This window comes from Syngnathus scovelli, chromosome 3, assembly GCF_024217435.2.
Source record: "Syngnathus scovelli strain Florida chromosome 3, RoL_Ssco_1.2, whole genome shotgun sequence".
NCBI classification, from domain to species: Eukaryota; Metazoa; Chordata; class Actinopteri; order Syngnathiformes; family Syngnathidae; genus Syngnathus; species Syngnathus scovelli.
Genome location: NC_090849.1, coordinates 15,428,562 through 15,445,773, shown reverse-complemented (window position 1 = coordinate 15,445,773; position 17,212 = coordinate 15,428,562). Strand labels below are relative to the sequence as shown.

Below are 17,212 nucleotides of genomic sequence, written 5' to 3'. Positions count from 1 at the left end.
ACACATAAGGGTTGATGAGTCTTAACTCAACATTTTCTACAAACAGTTTATTCGAATAAGTCCCATTCAAACAAGCATTTCATTTTTAATTTTGTCCGCTTGACTCCCCTGAGTGTGACCATCAAGGTATAGGTATAGAGTGGCTGCAAATTAAAGCATCAAAAGAGAATAGGTTGATTTTTAATTTTTATTTTTTTTATTGAAACAGTTTACTGATAAATGACAGATGGTTGTCATGAAATCGTGATGTTAAATCTAAAAAAAAATATGAGCTAAAAATTCATACATCATACTCAACATTGAATAGCAAGAAGATTCATGCTTCAGAGCAAACAATTCACAAAGAAATCAGGCAAAATGCCCTTTTGACTTCAATAAAAAATATTAAATCTTTTCTTCCACTGTATCCATCTTTACACGGTACATGGTGGTTCATTTTGTTTTAACAATATAAAAACGCTTAATACTGATTGTGAAACACTGGAATTAATTTACAAACATAACAATAATAATTATAATATTAATAACAATAACAAACAATAATAATAACAATTACCATTATTTTTTTTCAACAAAAAATAAAATGGAAGAAGTCAGTCATAGTTGTTGCATCTTGGCCTGGATACACAATGTTTTGTGGGGAAAGACCGAATGGCATTTACATTTACCTGACACACAGTTACACACAAACACAGTATCAGGTCGTTGAGTATTTCTCATTGCCATTTACAGTTTTGGGCACATCTACAAAACTGCAGGCATGTGCCCCACACCGACCAATCTGACCACTCACTTTTCATTTTTCTCACTGTCTGTAAAGCTAGGCTGGGCAATTAACAGGTGACCTACTTCTTCACCTCATACAGAGCTGGATGTCTCAGCATTTAGAAGAAGGGAAAAATCTTCCAGGCGACAAGAATTTGTATCCGTTCCCAGCAGGTAGTCTGATCGAACGAGCACCGGGACTACTCCTTGTAGAAATGGTTGGTGATGGAGCCCCTTTCTTGGCATTGGAGCAGTGATGTCCATTGGAGTTCTTGCCCGCCCTCTCCACTGACTGCAAACCCAGCTCCCGCAGCTCCAGGCTGTCTTGGGTATCATTGGGAGAGCAACGTCGTGGAGACAGGTTCAGAAGGCTCAGGACATCTCTACTGGCTGACGCCAGAGGACTAGGGGAGCCGTGAACAGCTTTGACGGGGCCGAGATGTTGCTGGGCTGCGGCGTTGGCCCAAAAGGTCTTTAGATTGTGGATGGCTTGGACCTTTTCATCAATGACCCCTCTTCTTAATCGGTCAAGGTCCGGAGCATCGGCCGACGTGGCAGAGCCCGTAGAGGAGTAGGAGAGGGCAGGAGAGGGTGCACTACCAACTGGTGATTGGTGACCAGAACTGGGAGACACATTACTGGGCGAACGTGATATGTGGCCACTGTATGGGGAACTTGGATACTTCAGCTTGAACTGTGCATGGCTGTCTGAAATGGGCGAAGGATGGCTGCCGTCCTTTTGTGAACACTCTGAGACAGCCGGACTATTGTAGCCAGAGCTTATTTTCTGCAGAGAAGATGAGCGGGAGGGGGGTTTGGGTTTGGGCGAAGACTGAGCTCTGCCACTAGCGCTGCTGTTCGGACGGCTAAATGCACTAGTTTCCGAGGAGCGGAAGGCGCTACCCCGTGGTGAATTTCCTCTTGAAGTTCCACCCTCCGCCCTGGCCCGCTGTAGACTACCGACTGCCCGTAGATGGCTGTGAGTCTCCTCCAGAATCTTCTGCGCCAGCTCCTGAGGATCGAGAGGGGGCGTCTTTTCTTCCTGAGACTTCACAGTGCTGTCTGTCTCAGTACTGGATTGATCCGATTCGCCTGTGTCACTGCTGCTCACCTTAGCGACTTTCTGGAAGGGTGAGTTTGGACTGGGAACGAGGCATGTTTTGACTGGGGAAGTGGGGGTGCTGACACTGCCTCTCGATGACACTGACACCGAGTAACCTCTTCCAGCCCCGCTGCTTGACCTAGCAACTATCCCTCGACCTCCTCTGTGGTGGTGCTGGCTGTGGCCTGGTGGCAAAGGCAAAGAGTCGCAGTGGCTCCCAAGTGGTTCACTGCTGATAATCGAGAAACCTTCATATTCCTCCTCCTCCCCTCGGGTCCCCGACAAAGCCGTCGCTGCTCCGTGAGGAGACGAGCGGCTCCGGGGAACGTGAGGGTGCTTGTGGGCTGCGTAATGCGCTGCCGTCCCACTGCGGTGCCGATGGCTGAGGAAGTCACAATCAGATTTGGAAGCAAAGCTCATTGAGGAGGCCACAGAGCTGAGGCTATAGACAGAGATGGCATCTGATGCCTGACTGTCCAGGCAATGAGGAGAAAAGGGAAGGCTTGAATAACTCATTGGCAGAGGGTTGGAAACAGACTGTGCTGAGGCCAGAGACTCAAGGGAAGAGGAGCTGTCTAGACTCAGACGTTTTGGCAGTTCTGTGGAGTCTGTGCGATATGATGAAGAGAAAATATGACTCAAAAACAAGCATATCAAGTATGACAGAAAAATGACAGACAAATGTATACAAACCAAATAGCGCCAGGAGAGACTGGAGAGCAAAGTGCAATGTGCGGCGGTTGGCCAGCTTGCCCGTTTTAAGCACCACTTCTTCTTGGCCCACCTCACACAAGTCAAACCCTGCATGTTCATGCAACGACAAATACATATCATATCTGTAAGTTATTGGATATAATGTGGGAAGCTTCAAATGGGAACAAGTTGACTCACCAAGTGCTGCCAAAAATTCATGACATCCCGGAAGTCTCCAAAGTTGCACACTAATGGACACCTGAATGGGCAGGAGAGAGAAGTCTTGTTCCTTCTCACCAGTTTGGAGCTGCACTAGCACCTGGTGGAGCTAGAGGAGAAGAAGAAGAAATGCGGCAGCAGAAACTATTAGTGAAATGATATTGGTTAAATGATGGACAGACAATTGTTTTTCTAGGATCTGATAAGTTTCTAGGAAATTTGTAAATCTGACTGCGATTAGAGATCGTTTTTACCAATAAAATGCCATTACTTTACATTCATTCAAGTTTATAAAATGCACACAACTGTACAGCTAATGTATTTACAGGGAGGTGTTAATCAGTTTCTATCAGCTATGAATAGGCTTTAATGGGGGAGAGAACAAACATATTAGCAGTGTACATGTGCCCTGGCCTATTTTGCCTGGAGATTAGCTGAGAACAGAGACACCTTTGTCAACCTGAGCTAACTGTTTAAGGAGTAAACACATTCCTTTGTCCTCATTTCACTTTAATACCGTAACTTAATTGCTTATGCCACCTAGAAATGGATTCTATGAACCAACAATGTTAAAAAAAAAAAAAACTGAATGCCATGTTTGCAATGCATAACGTTGACGTTACACTGCATGCATACTGATGAACATAATAAAAACTGTCACGCATACAAAAGTGGTGTTACAAGAGGTTAAGTGGGAACAGGTAAAAGTGGGATGTATTGCAGGGTAGTGAAGGCACACTTACCATTGCCACCATATTTTTAACAGCCTTCAGAATGCACAGAAGGGGAAGGGGAGAAAGAATACCAATTTTATTGCATGCATAGGTCAGCTCACAAGGGTTTAGGTCAATAAGGAGGACAAAAAAGGGCAAGAAATTGTAATAGGTAAAACAGTACCCAGGAAAGAATATTTTAGAGGTTGATACAGTGAGGCATTACATTACTTGAAAACTAGAAATGTGTGAGAGTACTGATAGTGGAATGGTACGCAACCAAGAGAGCTGTTACTAATGCAAATGTTTCCACAAGTGGGTAGCCGTTTACTCTCTTAAAATTTGTGCTTACCTCACCTTATACAAAAATGCAGTTAATATTATAATCTCGGCGTCACATGTTTGGGTGTAAGACAAGTAGACTTTATATAAAACCAGTGCTTGAAGTAAAGCTAGTTAGGCTTTACTAGCGCATTTCAACAAAGATTAAACTGAAGCTTGGGGTGCCAGCGCAACACTCCAGTCCTCAAATAACATGGTTATGCAGACAAACACATTTAATACATTGTGTGATGCCCCGCCCCCCAACAAAAATACGTTGTGCGTGGCCTCGGTGGGTCCATACCCGATTGATGAGCTGTTCCCCTGCCTCTGAAGCTGTGATGAGTTTGCACAAAGCCTGGAGTGCTTGTGGTGGCAGACCTGAAGGACAGGATCACAGTCATATTGTTGTCATCATAGCAGATTCCTTAATCAGGGACAGGAATTTTATGTTTCATTAATACTAAATTATAGTTACTGGCAATTGTGCATTGTGTGCATCTGAAATACATCTGAATAACATTTTTCACACAACATATGTACATGCACAAATTTGATTGATAATTTAAGTTTCCCTCATCCTACAATATGATTTTCTTTATGTTTTATGTTGATTTTTCATGTTGATATTTTCTGTCCATCATTATAGTCTTCCAAAATTTGCAACAAAAACAACACACTTAGATTTGATTCTTATGGTTGTCTAATACTGACTTTGTCTCCGGCACTCACCTAAAAGTGATTGTAAAGTGGTACTGCACTGTTGGAGTCGATCACCCGGGTCAGCAGTGGGAAAGAAAACTGCTGCAGGGATGCCAGTGCCTGCAGAGTCAAGGCGGAAGCCCACGGCAATTAACAAGGCCTGCCACCCAGGGACACCCCCAACTTTATTCTCCACACTTTGCTGGGATGTGTACATTGAGTTTCGTTGACCATTCTGGATCCTTTGAAGAGACTTTTCCACCTGCAAGCAGTACAACACTAGTATCAGTAACGAACCTCTCTTTATAAAATCCTATGTGAGTCCATGTCTAACCAGGTGAAGTAAAACCCTCAGCGCATCACGTGCACGATCTGGGCACTGCAGAATCTCTGCTAAAGCTTGTCCAATCAGGGAGGAGGGGCTGTTAAGTTTCACATCACTGCCGATCAGCATGTAGCCTGGGCAGAAAATATCATTTCCATTAGACCATATTAGATATTTCAATGGTGACATTTATTTTCCATCATTTTTTGCCATCTATTTATTTTATGTACGTTTTGATTTTATCACTAACCAGCCCAGTTGGAGGGGTGCGAGTACTGCTTGCTGCTCTGTACAGTTTTCATGGCATCTGCCAACGCAGCACTAGCCTTGGTCCCATTCAGAAGGGCAGTGTAGAAAGCATGGACAAAAACCTTGGAGGCTGCTACAGGGACAGGCCACAAAGACACAAGAACACACTGTGCCCCTGCAGCCAGGAAGGAGCGCGTCAGACCAACAACACCGTCGGCTGTGACCTTGCTGCTGGACTCTAGGTAGGAGCTAATGAGAAAAAAAGTTTGATTACTTTTAACCTTTTATATTGGAATTCTATGTCTTTTAATGAAAACAATTTAGAGATCACAATTTACTCTTATTGATAAAAAACACCACTTACCCAAGCACCACCAGTTTGACAGGTAGCCTAAGGTCCAGTATATCTGCAGCTGTCAAGAGAAATTCCTGTAAGGGTGGACTGTCGCAAATACTGTCCACATCACTGCTGTCATCTTGCATGTGGTGAGACTCCTGGTTGGTGCAACCGCTTCCAACAGATCCCTTCCTGCCTCGAATGCTGCTTCCTCTCCTCATCCCGGTACCTCTGCCGATGGTCCCCCCTCCCACGTTAGCGCTTGCTGCACCCGGTGCGCTCTCTGGGTTTGGAGTGAGCACCAGTGCAGCCAATTTCCATGAAATGTGAGTTGCAAAATGGGCACACTCCGCCTGTGTGAGGGCACTCATGACCCTCTCTTTTGTCGCTGCAGTGCCAGACAGTGGTTGGCATCCTAAAAGCTCAGCTACCATGAGGGCTTCCTCTTCTGCAGAAGGCATTGGCCCCCACAGCCAGCGGTCCATTACCGGTGAGGGTAGCCTTGGGTTTCCCACCACAGCTGCCATTGACACCCCACCACAGGAAGCTGGTCCAGGACGCCGGGAGTGAACCTAAAAAAAAAAAAAAACGTTTTCAGTTGTATGACAATGACCTCATAAGTCCTTAAAAATGTGATAACGATTGTCAGTTGTGACCATCTGAATAACAAGTTCAACCTTTGCACTGGATCCAAGGCCTTGGATTGAGGGAACAGCAATGAGGCTAAAACGTTCATACAGGTATTCGTTGGAAGAACTTCCTTTTAGTAGAGCAAAAGGGATAAGATAAAGTTCTCCCTCTAGCACCATGACGAGTTGTCTGTGTCTTCCCACCGGTCCACTGGAGTGCATCAAACCCTGTTGGGTAAAACGATAGGCGTGCAGATGGACAGTTAGAAAAAAAAAAACATTTGCCGTGTGTTGGCTCATCTCTTCCACAGAGCTCAGAACGGTAACTCTCACCCCCTCCATAGGTGCAATGAGCAAATCATAAAGTGCTCTGAGAGGAGGCTTCCCGAGGTTGCTGGAGCGATGAGGCAGGGAAGAACAGCCGTCTTTGGCAGGTGACATGGTGTTACTGAACAGGCTGGTCATGCTCTGGCAGCTCCTACAAAGCACAACATATCAGACTTTAAATTTGAAAAATCTGTCTGTGTATCCAATTATGTGAACCGCATTGTTAAAGCTGTTGGGGAACTTAATTATATGTCATCACCTTATTTATTTTTCTTTTTTTTTTTTAAAAATACATTTTGAGTTACACAGTACTGTGAGCTGAGATATCAAAATGTCATTTTAAACACGAATTGAGCATGTTTAACTGGACGACAATAAAGCAAGTGTAAGTCTTGTAGACTCCATTAAGTTAACTTTAAAGGCTATATGATACAATATAACGCATCTACACAAAAAACACGAAACCCCTGAATATTTTATATTGAGATTCTCTAACATTTTATTCAATTGTCAATTGACGTGCCTCCCTGGCTGACATGAGCCATGCGCCTCAGGATTATTTGCTGTGAAGAGATATTTCTAACAAGACACACGAGTACTTCCACTGCATTTTTGAGGAGTTTAGTGTTCTTGATGTGTGTATAGAGCTGCACAACACACTGATCTCAAAGTATATATGAGTCCACAAGGTGGCGGGATTGAGCTGTGGTAATCTGCAACTGTGCTGTTACTGTACAGTATGTTACATCCCAATAGCGGTGATTTCTTTTGAGGAAAAGTAGATTTTCCCCACATTTGAATAATTTTTAGAATTACATGGCCAATAATTTTGTGACATATTAGTTTCATTTCAAATAAACTGTGCTTCAATTTTGTCTCCCTGTGTTATCAAGGAGACTCGAACATACTTGGACCTTGCGAATAATGGCCATAGGGTAAAAAGCCTTTGGTGCAGCAGGAGCACAGGGCCAAGTTTTATTGCCACACTTGTCACAAGCCTCCATCTGTTCTGCTGTCTTCCCAGGTCCAGCCAAAAATCATCTAGTCAGCCGTTCTGGGAGAGCCTGTGGCTACTCTCTTCAAGAAAGCATCAAGCTACTCACTCACTCGCTCACTCACTCACTCACTTCCACCGATCCATGGGTTCTTATAAAAATAATTAACAAACTTTTGTCTGAATTGTGAGTTAATGTAGTCAATCAACAGCCTTTATTCCTTGAACATTTTAGCCATAAATGCAGTGCACGTGGAGTTCATCAAAATGACCCAGAGAGTTTTTCTTTGTCTTCACTTGCTGTAACATTGAGAACAATGATAGGCTCCACAGTGCAAGGAGCTTTATATTCCCTGGCTTTTTTGAAGCCCCCAAGAATGAGTGGATTATTACTAGGAGCCCATTAAAGGGGCTTAATGAGCAGCAAGACTCAATTAAAGATGGAATTATCCTCTCATCAAAGAGAAGCTCAATAGAGGACGAGGACAGGGAAATATGACCCAGTCACACACACACACACACACACACACATTCACTCACTCATGCCCATAATCTATTGGTTTACACTACTATTCTGCACCACTGTGAATTAATGCCTTGCTTAGTATCAATACGAAGAAAAAAAAAAAAGAAAAACCCCCACACATAGTGCAAACTTAAATGTGTACCAAAATACAAAGAGGGCAAATAAATACCGAGACACACTGGTGTCAATGCCTTGCATGTACAGTATATGCACATCTGGACCCAACTCATCAGAACAGAGGCTTGTCTCTACTCATTCTATTTGGGATTCATATCCTGCCTCTGCATAAACTGAACAATAGGAAATTACTCTTTTCACAGATGAACCAGAGAATCCTGAACTAAAGTTGAACTCTATTGACCTATCTACTTTGCAATATTCTCCTCCTACCTGTTGAAAAGATTGTTTCTGGACACCATGCGCAAGAAGCCTGTAGGATCAGTGACGGAGTTAAGCTTGTTGTTTAACTCCTCAAATTGTTGGTCCAATACATCTCCCGCCTCACTCTCTGTCTCACTGCTTGAACACCCTCTAAAAAGAAAGCGAGAGAGAGAGAGAGAAAGACACATGAGACAATCCCCGTCACTGCAGTATTGGCACAAGAACTGCACTTCTCCTTGGTAGACATTTTAAGATATACATTGTTCCCCTGTGAATGAAAGAAAAATATTGTTATACACCCCAATTATGAACATATACATCTAAATATAGAGTTCAACCCACACTGAGATGGCCTAATTTCACTTGGCTTGGTCTAAAAACCCTGGCAGAGTGTAATCCTTTCATTACAATGGTGATGATGTTGACACAGTCAGTGAGTCAACCACCCCCACCCGCTATCTATCCCTTCATTACGTCCGTCTGCAAAAAAAAAAATCCTCATCATGTAACTCTCTCATCTTACTCCTACTACAGTATCTCAGAAAAAATTAACATGAGATTTACTCCCCTGAGCTGTTCAAATTACAAAATCAGCTATTACCTGCAGACATTTAGAGGGAAAATGGAGTATTATCAAATTTGTCTTTACAAACGTAATTAAGTAGGGATTTGTTTGACACGGTTAATATCAGCACATCAATTCATTTTGTTTTTGTAACGTAAAATTTTTATAATATGCTGAACTATGAGGAAAACTATGGCACAATATTAGAACTAGCTTGCAGTCCGATGCAATGCAGATTTACTCAACTGCAAACTTCACCCACAATAATTATTAAGTGAGCACCTCTCTGTGCTGGGTTTTGAAACAGCTCATGTATTGGATCTATTTTTCAATACACTCTTTGCTTTTGCATACACATGCTCTTCTCAAGTCTTCATCTCATTCATGATGTGGTTTCATTTAACAGTAATATGGGCGCAGCTTATCTTTTTTGCTCTACAATGCAGGATGAATGGGCTCCAAAGTGTTGCCATATTGCGCCCATTCAAGCGCAATGTTGAGTTGTGCAGCTCCCCATTGGAGGGATAAATGAGCTGGTAATGGGGCAGGAGACCCCCAGTCTGTTGTAGAGTGGAGAGGCAGGTGTCAGGCCGGCCAACGAGTCAGCGCAGCTCGAGCAGCAATTTCAAGTAAATGTGACTAAGGTCAAAAGCCGATTGCAGGGGTTCAGACCTACACTCGAGATTTTCTGTACTTTGCCACATTTACAATGCTCCTGTAGTCTATTTGGTCTTTGACTGCTTATTGATTTTTTTTCACTGCATCTTCATTTTGGGAATTCTTCTTCTTTTTATATGTTGCAGCTTCACAGTTTTGTGTTGTCAAGCGAGTGGCTCACAAAAGAGCCACCATTCCATCTCGCTGGGAAGACAGCCGGTTTTGTACCAAAGGTAGGAGTGGAGACTTGTAATCACAGTGAGCAACGGGGTGGAATAATACTCACTTTACACACTTCAGATAACTCAGTGGAGGAAATTGTCTTGTTGGATTTGTACAGTTTTTTATGCGTTACCTTTTTGTACGACAAAATCAGTCAGCTACCATAAAATAAGCTTCACCTGCTATAATGCGATTCAACTCCTAGGGCCTCTCGTGCACTGGCAATGTGCTGCTCCAATGATGAGGTACTGACCACCCCTCCACCACCACCACTTTCCACTTGGAAGTCTGACCCTACTTCGGATATGCCCTCGCCCAAGTACACCTCATGGAACTTCAGGATGCCTGTGGAGACAAAGAGAGGACCCATACTGTTTTAATTGTTGTCATTTTCACCCCTCATGAACTGATAGTGTTACCCTTTACAAGCAACAAAACAAATTTGCATGCCGCCTTAGTGATTGTAAAGCCTATTTTCAGGGCGCAACTTTTTTCGAGTGAATGAAACTTGTGTATCTCAACCGCTCGATCCCAACAACATGAGGAACTTTGAATGAAAATAAAAAAGCAGCATGTTTCCTCATGCTGACATTTTGATAACAGTCATGATTGACACATAACTCGCTTGAGGGGCAAATGGAAGGTTTAAGGAAATCTACTGTCAACTGTAAATACTTAATTAATAAACCAGTACATTGATTGTAGTTAAAAATAACTTTCCTCATTTTGAAATGTTCACTTGGTAAATGCTAAAACCAAGAAAATAAATACATTTAATGTTCAACTGTATTTTGTTTTTTCATAACACAAAGAAAGTTTGACTCGGCAGAAGACACCATGCGCAGTAGTGCATCTGTGGAGAGAAATCATGAACATATTCAATCAAATATTGAATGTAAGCTTTCTATGCCATCTGGTAGCCATCATCTGCTGACTTTTGAGGAGTAATATACTATAGATTGGGGCATCACATGATGGGAAGTGGATTCTAAAGCCGTATTATGTTAATGCAAATATGTTGAACTATGCACGTGTTTTGTTCCACGTGACACATTCATAGTGCACATTCATTTACGTACACATCCATTCAGGCTATGAAGATGTTATGTGATTTACAGCTAAGTAATTACAACATTTGTAGCCCTTTTGTGTGTCCAGCCCCTTCAGACAGCGCCATATTTGTGTACCAGCTGGTTACCAGGGAATGCCAGGAAGTGAACAGACAAGCGATTAACAAGCAAGTGGTTTCCTCTTAACTTGGGACAATACTACCGTAATTTCCGGACTATAAGCCGCGACTTTTTTCCAAAATTTTGAACCCTGCGGCTTATAGTCAGGTGCGGCTTATATAAGATTTTTTTCGTGATTTTTGTGATGACTTGATCACTTTTATACACTCGTAAAATGGCTGTGGACCACTGTTGTGCGGTATCTTGAAGAAAAAAAACAACAACAAAAATACTATTTTGAAACACTACTATGGCTGCTGCTTATTCTGGCTGTGTTGCTTGTGACTATTATGAGCTTTAGTAGTAATGCACGCTAGGTGACCTGCGTCAAAGGGATCTAAACCCTTTCTCTTAGAGATTACACAAAGCAGTGGCGCTGTTTGGACCATCTGCATTGTATTAAAACCCAATCAATCAGCATTTAAATTCAATTCTTCTGACATTTTGCTCACCAAAAACAAGTTGTAATGAATGTGAACTTTTAATGCATTTTATTCAGAAGGTTACTTTGAACTCTGAGGCTTAAATGGCGGCCAGGCGTATTTATGGATTTTTACGGCTTTCTGTGTACTGTCTTTCTTTATAAAAAACTCATGTGCACGTGCGGCTTATAGTCCGGTGCGGCTTATGTAAGAAAAAAACTAAAATATCCCTGAATTTTAGCTGGTGCGGCTTATAGTCCGGTGCGGCTTATAGTCCGGAAATTACGGTAAGTGCCTTGATGATCTCTATTGTTCCTGAAGTGTTGCCTTCATCCGTATCAATAATCCTGGGGTGCCAAGTTCATGTGGTTGCCTCTGAGCTGGATTTGATCAAATGTTCAAGCTTGGTGGAATGGGACACGGGTCATGGCTTTTATTTCCCCTCTTTGCACAAAGGATCAGTAGCAAAGAGCTCAGTATGGCAATCGTGTGATATGGACTAATCACGTTCAAAGAAAATGGGTCCGCTTAAGACGCTGGAATTTCACGACTCATAAAAGATCAGGCTTCTTAGTGCCACTGCCTGAGCTGGTGCGACCCAGTAGTCGACAAGGGATGAGAATGCATTGCACATTTTTTTATTTTATGTTTTTAAACTAAAGGAAACTAAGACAGGCAGGGTGAGGGGAAAATAAACAAACAAACAAGAGATGAAAATAGACCGTGTTCAACTGAGATGTGTTTAGCTTTTGTCAGGTGGGAACATATTGCCTGTGTTGTTTGGCTCTGTCACTAACAATTAGCATGGTTCACAGGCAGAAGCCCCTTGGGCTGGGGAGGCAAATCCCAACAGTGAAGTGGCAGGTGGTGCTGCAGCTTGGTGTGAAGACTGGCCTCCACGACCCCATAGCGGAAAAAAAAATGTTTGAAAGGGCAAGTAAATCATTATCCATCTGATTTTTGCATTTTGTATATGATGGATTACCAATATTAATAATAGATGTTGAATAAACATGCTCCAAGCCAAGTCTACTTCTTACCTGCTCCTGGGGCTAGTAGCCAACTGTACAGGTAACCAGCAGCCATGGAAAAATAAAGTACCAAGGCCCTCTGGCTGTTGACGCTGTCCAAAATGTGCTCCACTGTTACTGGGGTGTAGGGGTCAGACTCCTGTTGGCCAGTCTGCCTTTCAACTAAAAGGTCAGCAAAAGCTCGTGTCCGTCCTCGCTCTGCCACCGCCAGAGCCTCATCATGGTGGCCTGCAGTATGCAGAAATTAGCACTCAAAAGAGAATACATCCAAAACAAGTAACTGACTGGAATTTGAAGTTAGGAGGAAACATACCTAGGCTCACAAGGACCCTTTGGAGAGCCTGGTAGCAAGAGGTTTGCAGGTCAAACAGGGATAGTTTGTAGTCTGTGCTGTGCTGTGCTTCATGTCTGATGGTCTCGAATAATGCAGATGCCCGGTAAAGCTGCAACAACGATAGCAAAGAACTGTAATTCAGACACCACTAAACTATAAATTCACATGAGTGTATTTTCTTATTGCTTTTTTTGATCAAGTCTCAGAGCTTATCTAAGGTTAAATGCATGTAGCGGCACAGTCAATTTTAAACTGTACATTTTGTACAAATATAATCATACTAAAATGTTGATCTATCACCTAAAAAGAGACTGCAGAGGGGTAAGAAGTGCAAGTAATCAATTTTTAGATTTAGTTGCTGGATCATAATTCAGGCACTGTACTGCTAAGCTGTTTTAAGAATTATGAAATCTGGGAGCAGTACATTTCTATCAATAAAAATGTGTGAATTGATAAAAAAAGCTTTTTGCCACTAGGTGGTAGCATCACACCTACCCGATCAAGCATGTTCACCAGCTGTCTAAACAAGAAAGCTACGTACTTGAATTTGTTGATGAATTACTAAGCAACTTAAGTGAGTATCTCTTGAGGTTTTTTTTATTTTTATTTGAATGGACAGGGGAAAAGAGCTAATTATTAACTAGGCATCTTTGGTGGGCAGTATTTACACACTGCTTCCTATCTCTGTGGTAAATTAATGAGTTTAGTCAGTGCCAAACATTCTATATTTGGAAGAGCAGGCAAATGATGGAAAGATATGGTAGTGGAGAGTGTTGCACTTTGCCCAACGGAGCTGGCTAAGAGTGCTGATTCATTGAAGCCTTTATTGATTTCCTAACCCTGTGCCAATGGTCATGCTGTAGGATGACTGAAAGTGCTACAGAGCCACTCTCCGGGAGTCCCGGCCAACACAAAGGCTTGATCACAGTCACACAAGACAAACAGCTGCAGTAAATAAAGGGTTGCAGCTCAAGGTGAAATGATTTGTATCAACAGCGTTTTGATTGAGGGTGGTGGTGTGTGTGTGAGAGAGAGAAAGAGAGAGAGAAAGAGAGAGTTTTATTAGCACACATGCATAGACTGTAGCTCATCTGGAATATCCCAAGGTCATGCTGCAAAGTCTGTCAGAGGGAGTGGGGAGTAGAGATCAGTAGAGAATCTGTTAACTCTGCTGCGTTAGTGCTCGGAGAAGCTGTGAGTCCCTGGGTAATTCCGCTGATAGGGCTGCAGGCTGATTACCGCAGTACTAGTTCCATTTGTAAGATTTTGCAGGCAGGCCTTTAAAAGTGAAACTCATTTCTCAAAGTATCTTGACCGCCAATTCCAGATGTGTTGTGTCTATGGTGACCGGTCAGGCTGTGGTCCAGACAACAGGGATGCGAATTGAAAATGTCACCCAGTCTAACGTGGCTTTTATTGGACATGTTAAGTAAATGTCAGCGTCATACGGAATCAGTGATGCGAGTTGGATGCGCACGCTCTTCTCGGCATTTCTGTGAAAGAACTCCTCCCACCGGGGAATGTTCCTCTCAGACAAATTATATCAACGGTAAACAAAATGTTCAATCTACAGAAAAGCATTGAAATTTAGGTAACTGTCAATTTATTGGTTTTTTATTGCTCTTCTAACAATTGGATGTCAAGCGGTTGTCAGAGAAGTATTGTCGTACTGATTAAAATTACCACAGGTCAATCCGAGTGTCACCGTAAACAACAGGTCCATACCAATGATTTTACGTATCGAGAGGATGAAGAATGTGAGGTCAAGTGCTTTCATCCTGCACATATGCTTTATGAATATCAATTATAAGTGAGGGGCATGGGATTTATCGGGGCTAACACATTCAAGAACAACCACTGAATCTAAATTGGAGGACTACATTCTTGGAAACGTTATCATTGCCACCGTGCATACAGCAAAATTGATTGAATACAATGAATTCAGTCAACATCCTATTACAGAGCTATTCCAAGTTTAAACCAATGAACCAATTTCACTTGACCATAAAAATCTGATATCTGGGAGTAAGTGAGATGACCTGATATACATGCTTATATATATATACACGAAATTATCTATACTAAATTGTGTCATTGAATCAAAATGTAAAGACCTGGAAATAAACACTGCAATGTTGCACTCATATTTAGTAAAGACGTCATACCCAATAATTTTTTGTCTACTGCAAAAATAATGGCATCAGCATCACTTTTAGTACTTTTATAAAGGCATACACAAGTTGTAGCAATACTTTCGGAAGGGACCATATATTACTTTTTATTCATGCTGTAGTTAAAAGCCAACATGTAGAAGGAAATCTGTTGCTAGGATAATATTTGCTTAGCCTTTAACTGAATAAAAATTCCTCTGTATGACTCAAGAACACTCATCGTCGAGTCACTACCTCACTTTGGTCTTTGAGAAAATTGAAAACAGTCACAGTGCAGGATGGAAAACTACTTTATCTATTTGCGACACACAGAAGTAGATGCACATATTTTTTAGTATTATGAGAAAAAGAGCTTGGACCTCCATCCCCATATCCACACAGCAAAAAAATAAATAAATAAAATTTCAAACAGTGGTGTGTGGACAGCTACACAAGAGATGTTAAGGGGATATTACATGCCTGGCAGGTGGGCAGTGGGTTGAACAGGGGAGTGTGTGTCTGATGTGTGTACGTGTGATGCAGAGGTCTGGGAGCGCAACAATACACACAGACAGAAAAGCAGTCTTCAGAGATGCTGCTGAGACGACTGCATTTACCAATTCAATGTTCTTCACAGCATAGTGCCAGTAGACATGTTCTAGCTGTAAAGCAGCCAATGTTTGTCCGAAACTATTCTCTTCCATTTGGATTCTGTACCCACCGAGAGGTCATTACTAAATACTCACGTTCCAAACTATATTATTGAGTACCTACATCATCATTTAATATTTAACTTTACCAAGATCACAGTCATGGTCCTAATGGCTCCTCCACTGTTCTCCTCTTTAAACATGTAAATTGGCTGCAATACAGTGCAGTGCATTTCCAAAGGCTAATTTACATATGTCTGTTACTGAAGTCAAGGCGAAACCATTCAATAATTCACCTGATGTTGGGCCTCCTCCAGATTCCCACTGGCCCACAGAGACAGCCCCAGACGATGGCGGATCTTTGCCTCCTCCTCACGTCGAGCCAACTGCTCTGCAAGCCGCAAGCCTGTCAGAGAGAGGAAGAACGGTGAGAAGACAAGACAGAAATTATCGAGAACAGGTGGACTCATTCGAAGTAACAGATGTAAGCGTGGCATTACGTTGATGTTCTGTCCGTGAGCAGGTTTAAATATTTGGCTTTGGTTCTGAGCTGCACCTCACACTGGGACAGCCGCTTTCAAAGGCACACATTCTTAGCGAAACGCTGTCCGCCAATCAATAGTGAAGATCAACTGACTCAGCAAACACACAGCCTATGCTTACACAACAGAGCACATCGTTTTATGATCACGTCTACAAATGTTTGCAAACCATCAGTATCTAATAATGAACCTTGAGCAAAGTTTAACACGTGGACCTCAAAAAAAGGGTTTGTTAAAAAAGCTAATGCCAAGATCGCATCTATTTTCAAAGTACTTTAGAATTCATCGCTATCAATGTAAAGTTAAAAATATAATTATCCTTATAATTACCAGCAAAAAGCAGTGAACCTTAAAGAAAGGTCATTTTGGAACCAGAGGGTCACACATATTTATGATTAATTAATTGCAATTGATTAGTTTTAACTGATAATAAACTCATCAATGTCCATGTTTGACTTTTTCACAAGGACAGCCTTAATGTAAAGCGGTACCGGGTACTTTGAGCTATTTAGCGAGACAGCGGGAGCTTGCAAAGCTGATGTGCGCAGCGTGCAAGGTGACTATGCATAATAATTAGCTGTGGCAGATCACCTGCAAGCCTGCAGTTTGCCTTTCACTTACAGTCGCTCAAGCAGAAATGTGTATGTCATATCTCTGAATGTGTCTTTAGCCTGCCTGCCGTGTACTTGGTTCTGCGCAATTACCGAAAAGAAAATGTTGTCCGACCGAGAACAATGACAGGGGGCGGACGGAGGTTTGAGAGAAATACAAAGGCCGACTGCTGGGCCACACATTCCACATAAGATGTTAAATGCTCTGCAAACGGTCAGTAGAATGCAACAAGCCATTGCTTGTGGGAAGTCACTTAAAAGCACTTATAAAAGTAAAAATGTATTCTCTCAGCTTGCTAACGTGATGGCTAGACGTGCTTTTGGTCAGAGCGAGTAGAAAATGGGCCAAGCCACACTCGTTGTACTATGTTTTCCCGGCAATACTGGAAAACAGTCTGTGGCCGGAGAAGATAAGCCAAGAACAGAGAGCATGACCTGAAACTATTCCACAAACCTTACCAACACACCACGTAACCGTAGACTTAATGGCTCCTCTACGGCCACGCGAGCCGGCAG

At 42.4% G+C, this 17,212-nt stretch overlaps 1 protein-coding gene across 3 annotated transcripts in view; it reads right to left on the bottom strand.

Moving 5' to 3' along the window:
- Positions 1-173: 173 nt before the first annotated feature.
- The window catches only part of LOC125965873 (tetratricopeptide repeat protein 28), a 145,236-nt gene continuing 128,197 nt past the window's right edge, over positions 174-17,212 (bottom strand). For 2 of the 3 annotated variants that reach the window (XM_049716745.2, XM_049716747.2), the window contains 16 exons: positions 15,840-15,949; positions 12,723-12,852; positions 12,419-12,637; positions 9,907-10,072; positions 8,293-8,433; positions 6,389-6,533; positions 6,104-6,283; positions 5,454-5,998; positions 5,091-5,338; positions 4,850-4,974; positions 4,546-4,777; positions 4,118-4,194; positions 3,523-3,546; positions 2,759-2,888; positions 2,561-2,668; positions 174-2,475 (listed from right to left, as the gene is read on the bottom strand). In XM_049716745.2, the coding sequence (XP_049572702.1) occupies positions 878-2,475; positions 2,561-2,668; positions 2,759-2,888; positions 3,523-3,546; positions 4,118-4,194; positions 4,546-4,777; positions 4,850-4,974; positions 5,091-5,338; positions 5,454-5,998; positions 6,104-6,283; positions 6,389-6,533; positions 8,293-8,433; positions 9,907-10,072; positions 12,419-12,637; positions 12,723-12,852; positions 15,840-15,949 (4,178 nt within the window). In that variant the 3' untranslated portion in view covers positions 174-877. The remainder of the gene's footprint in view (positions 2,476-2,560; positions 2,669-2,758; positions 2,889-3,522; positions 3,547-4,117; positions 4,195-4,545; positions 4,778-4,849; positions 4,975-5,090; positions 5,339-5,453; positions 5,999-6,103; positions 6,284-6,388; positions 6,534-8,292; positions 8,434-9,906; positions 10,073-12,418; positions 12,638-12,722; positions 12,853-15,839; positions 15,950-17,212) is intronic. The other variant, XM_049716746.2, reaches the window with a different exon arrangement.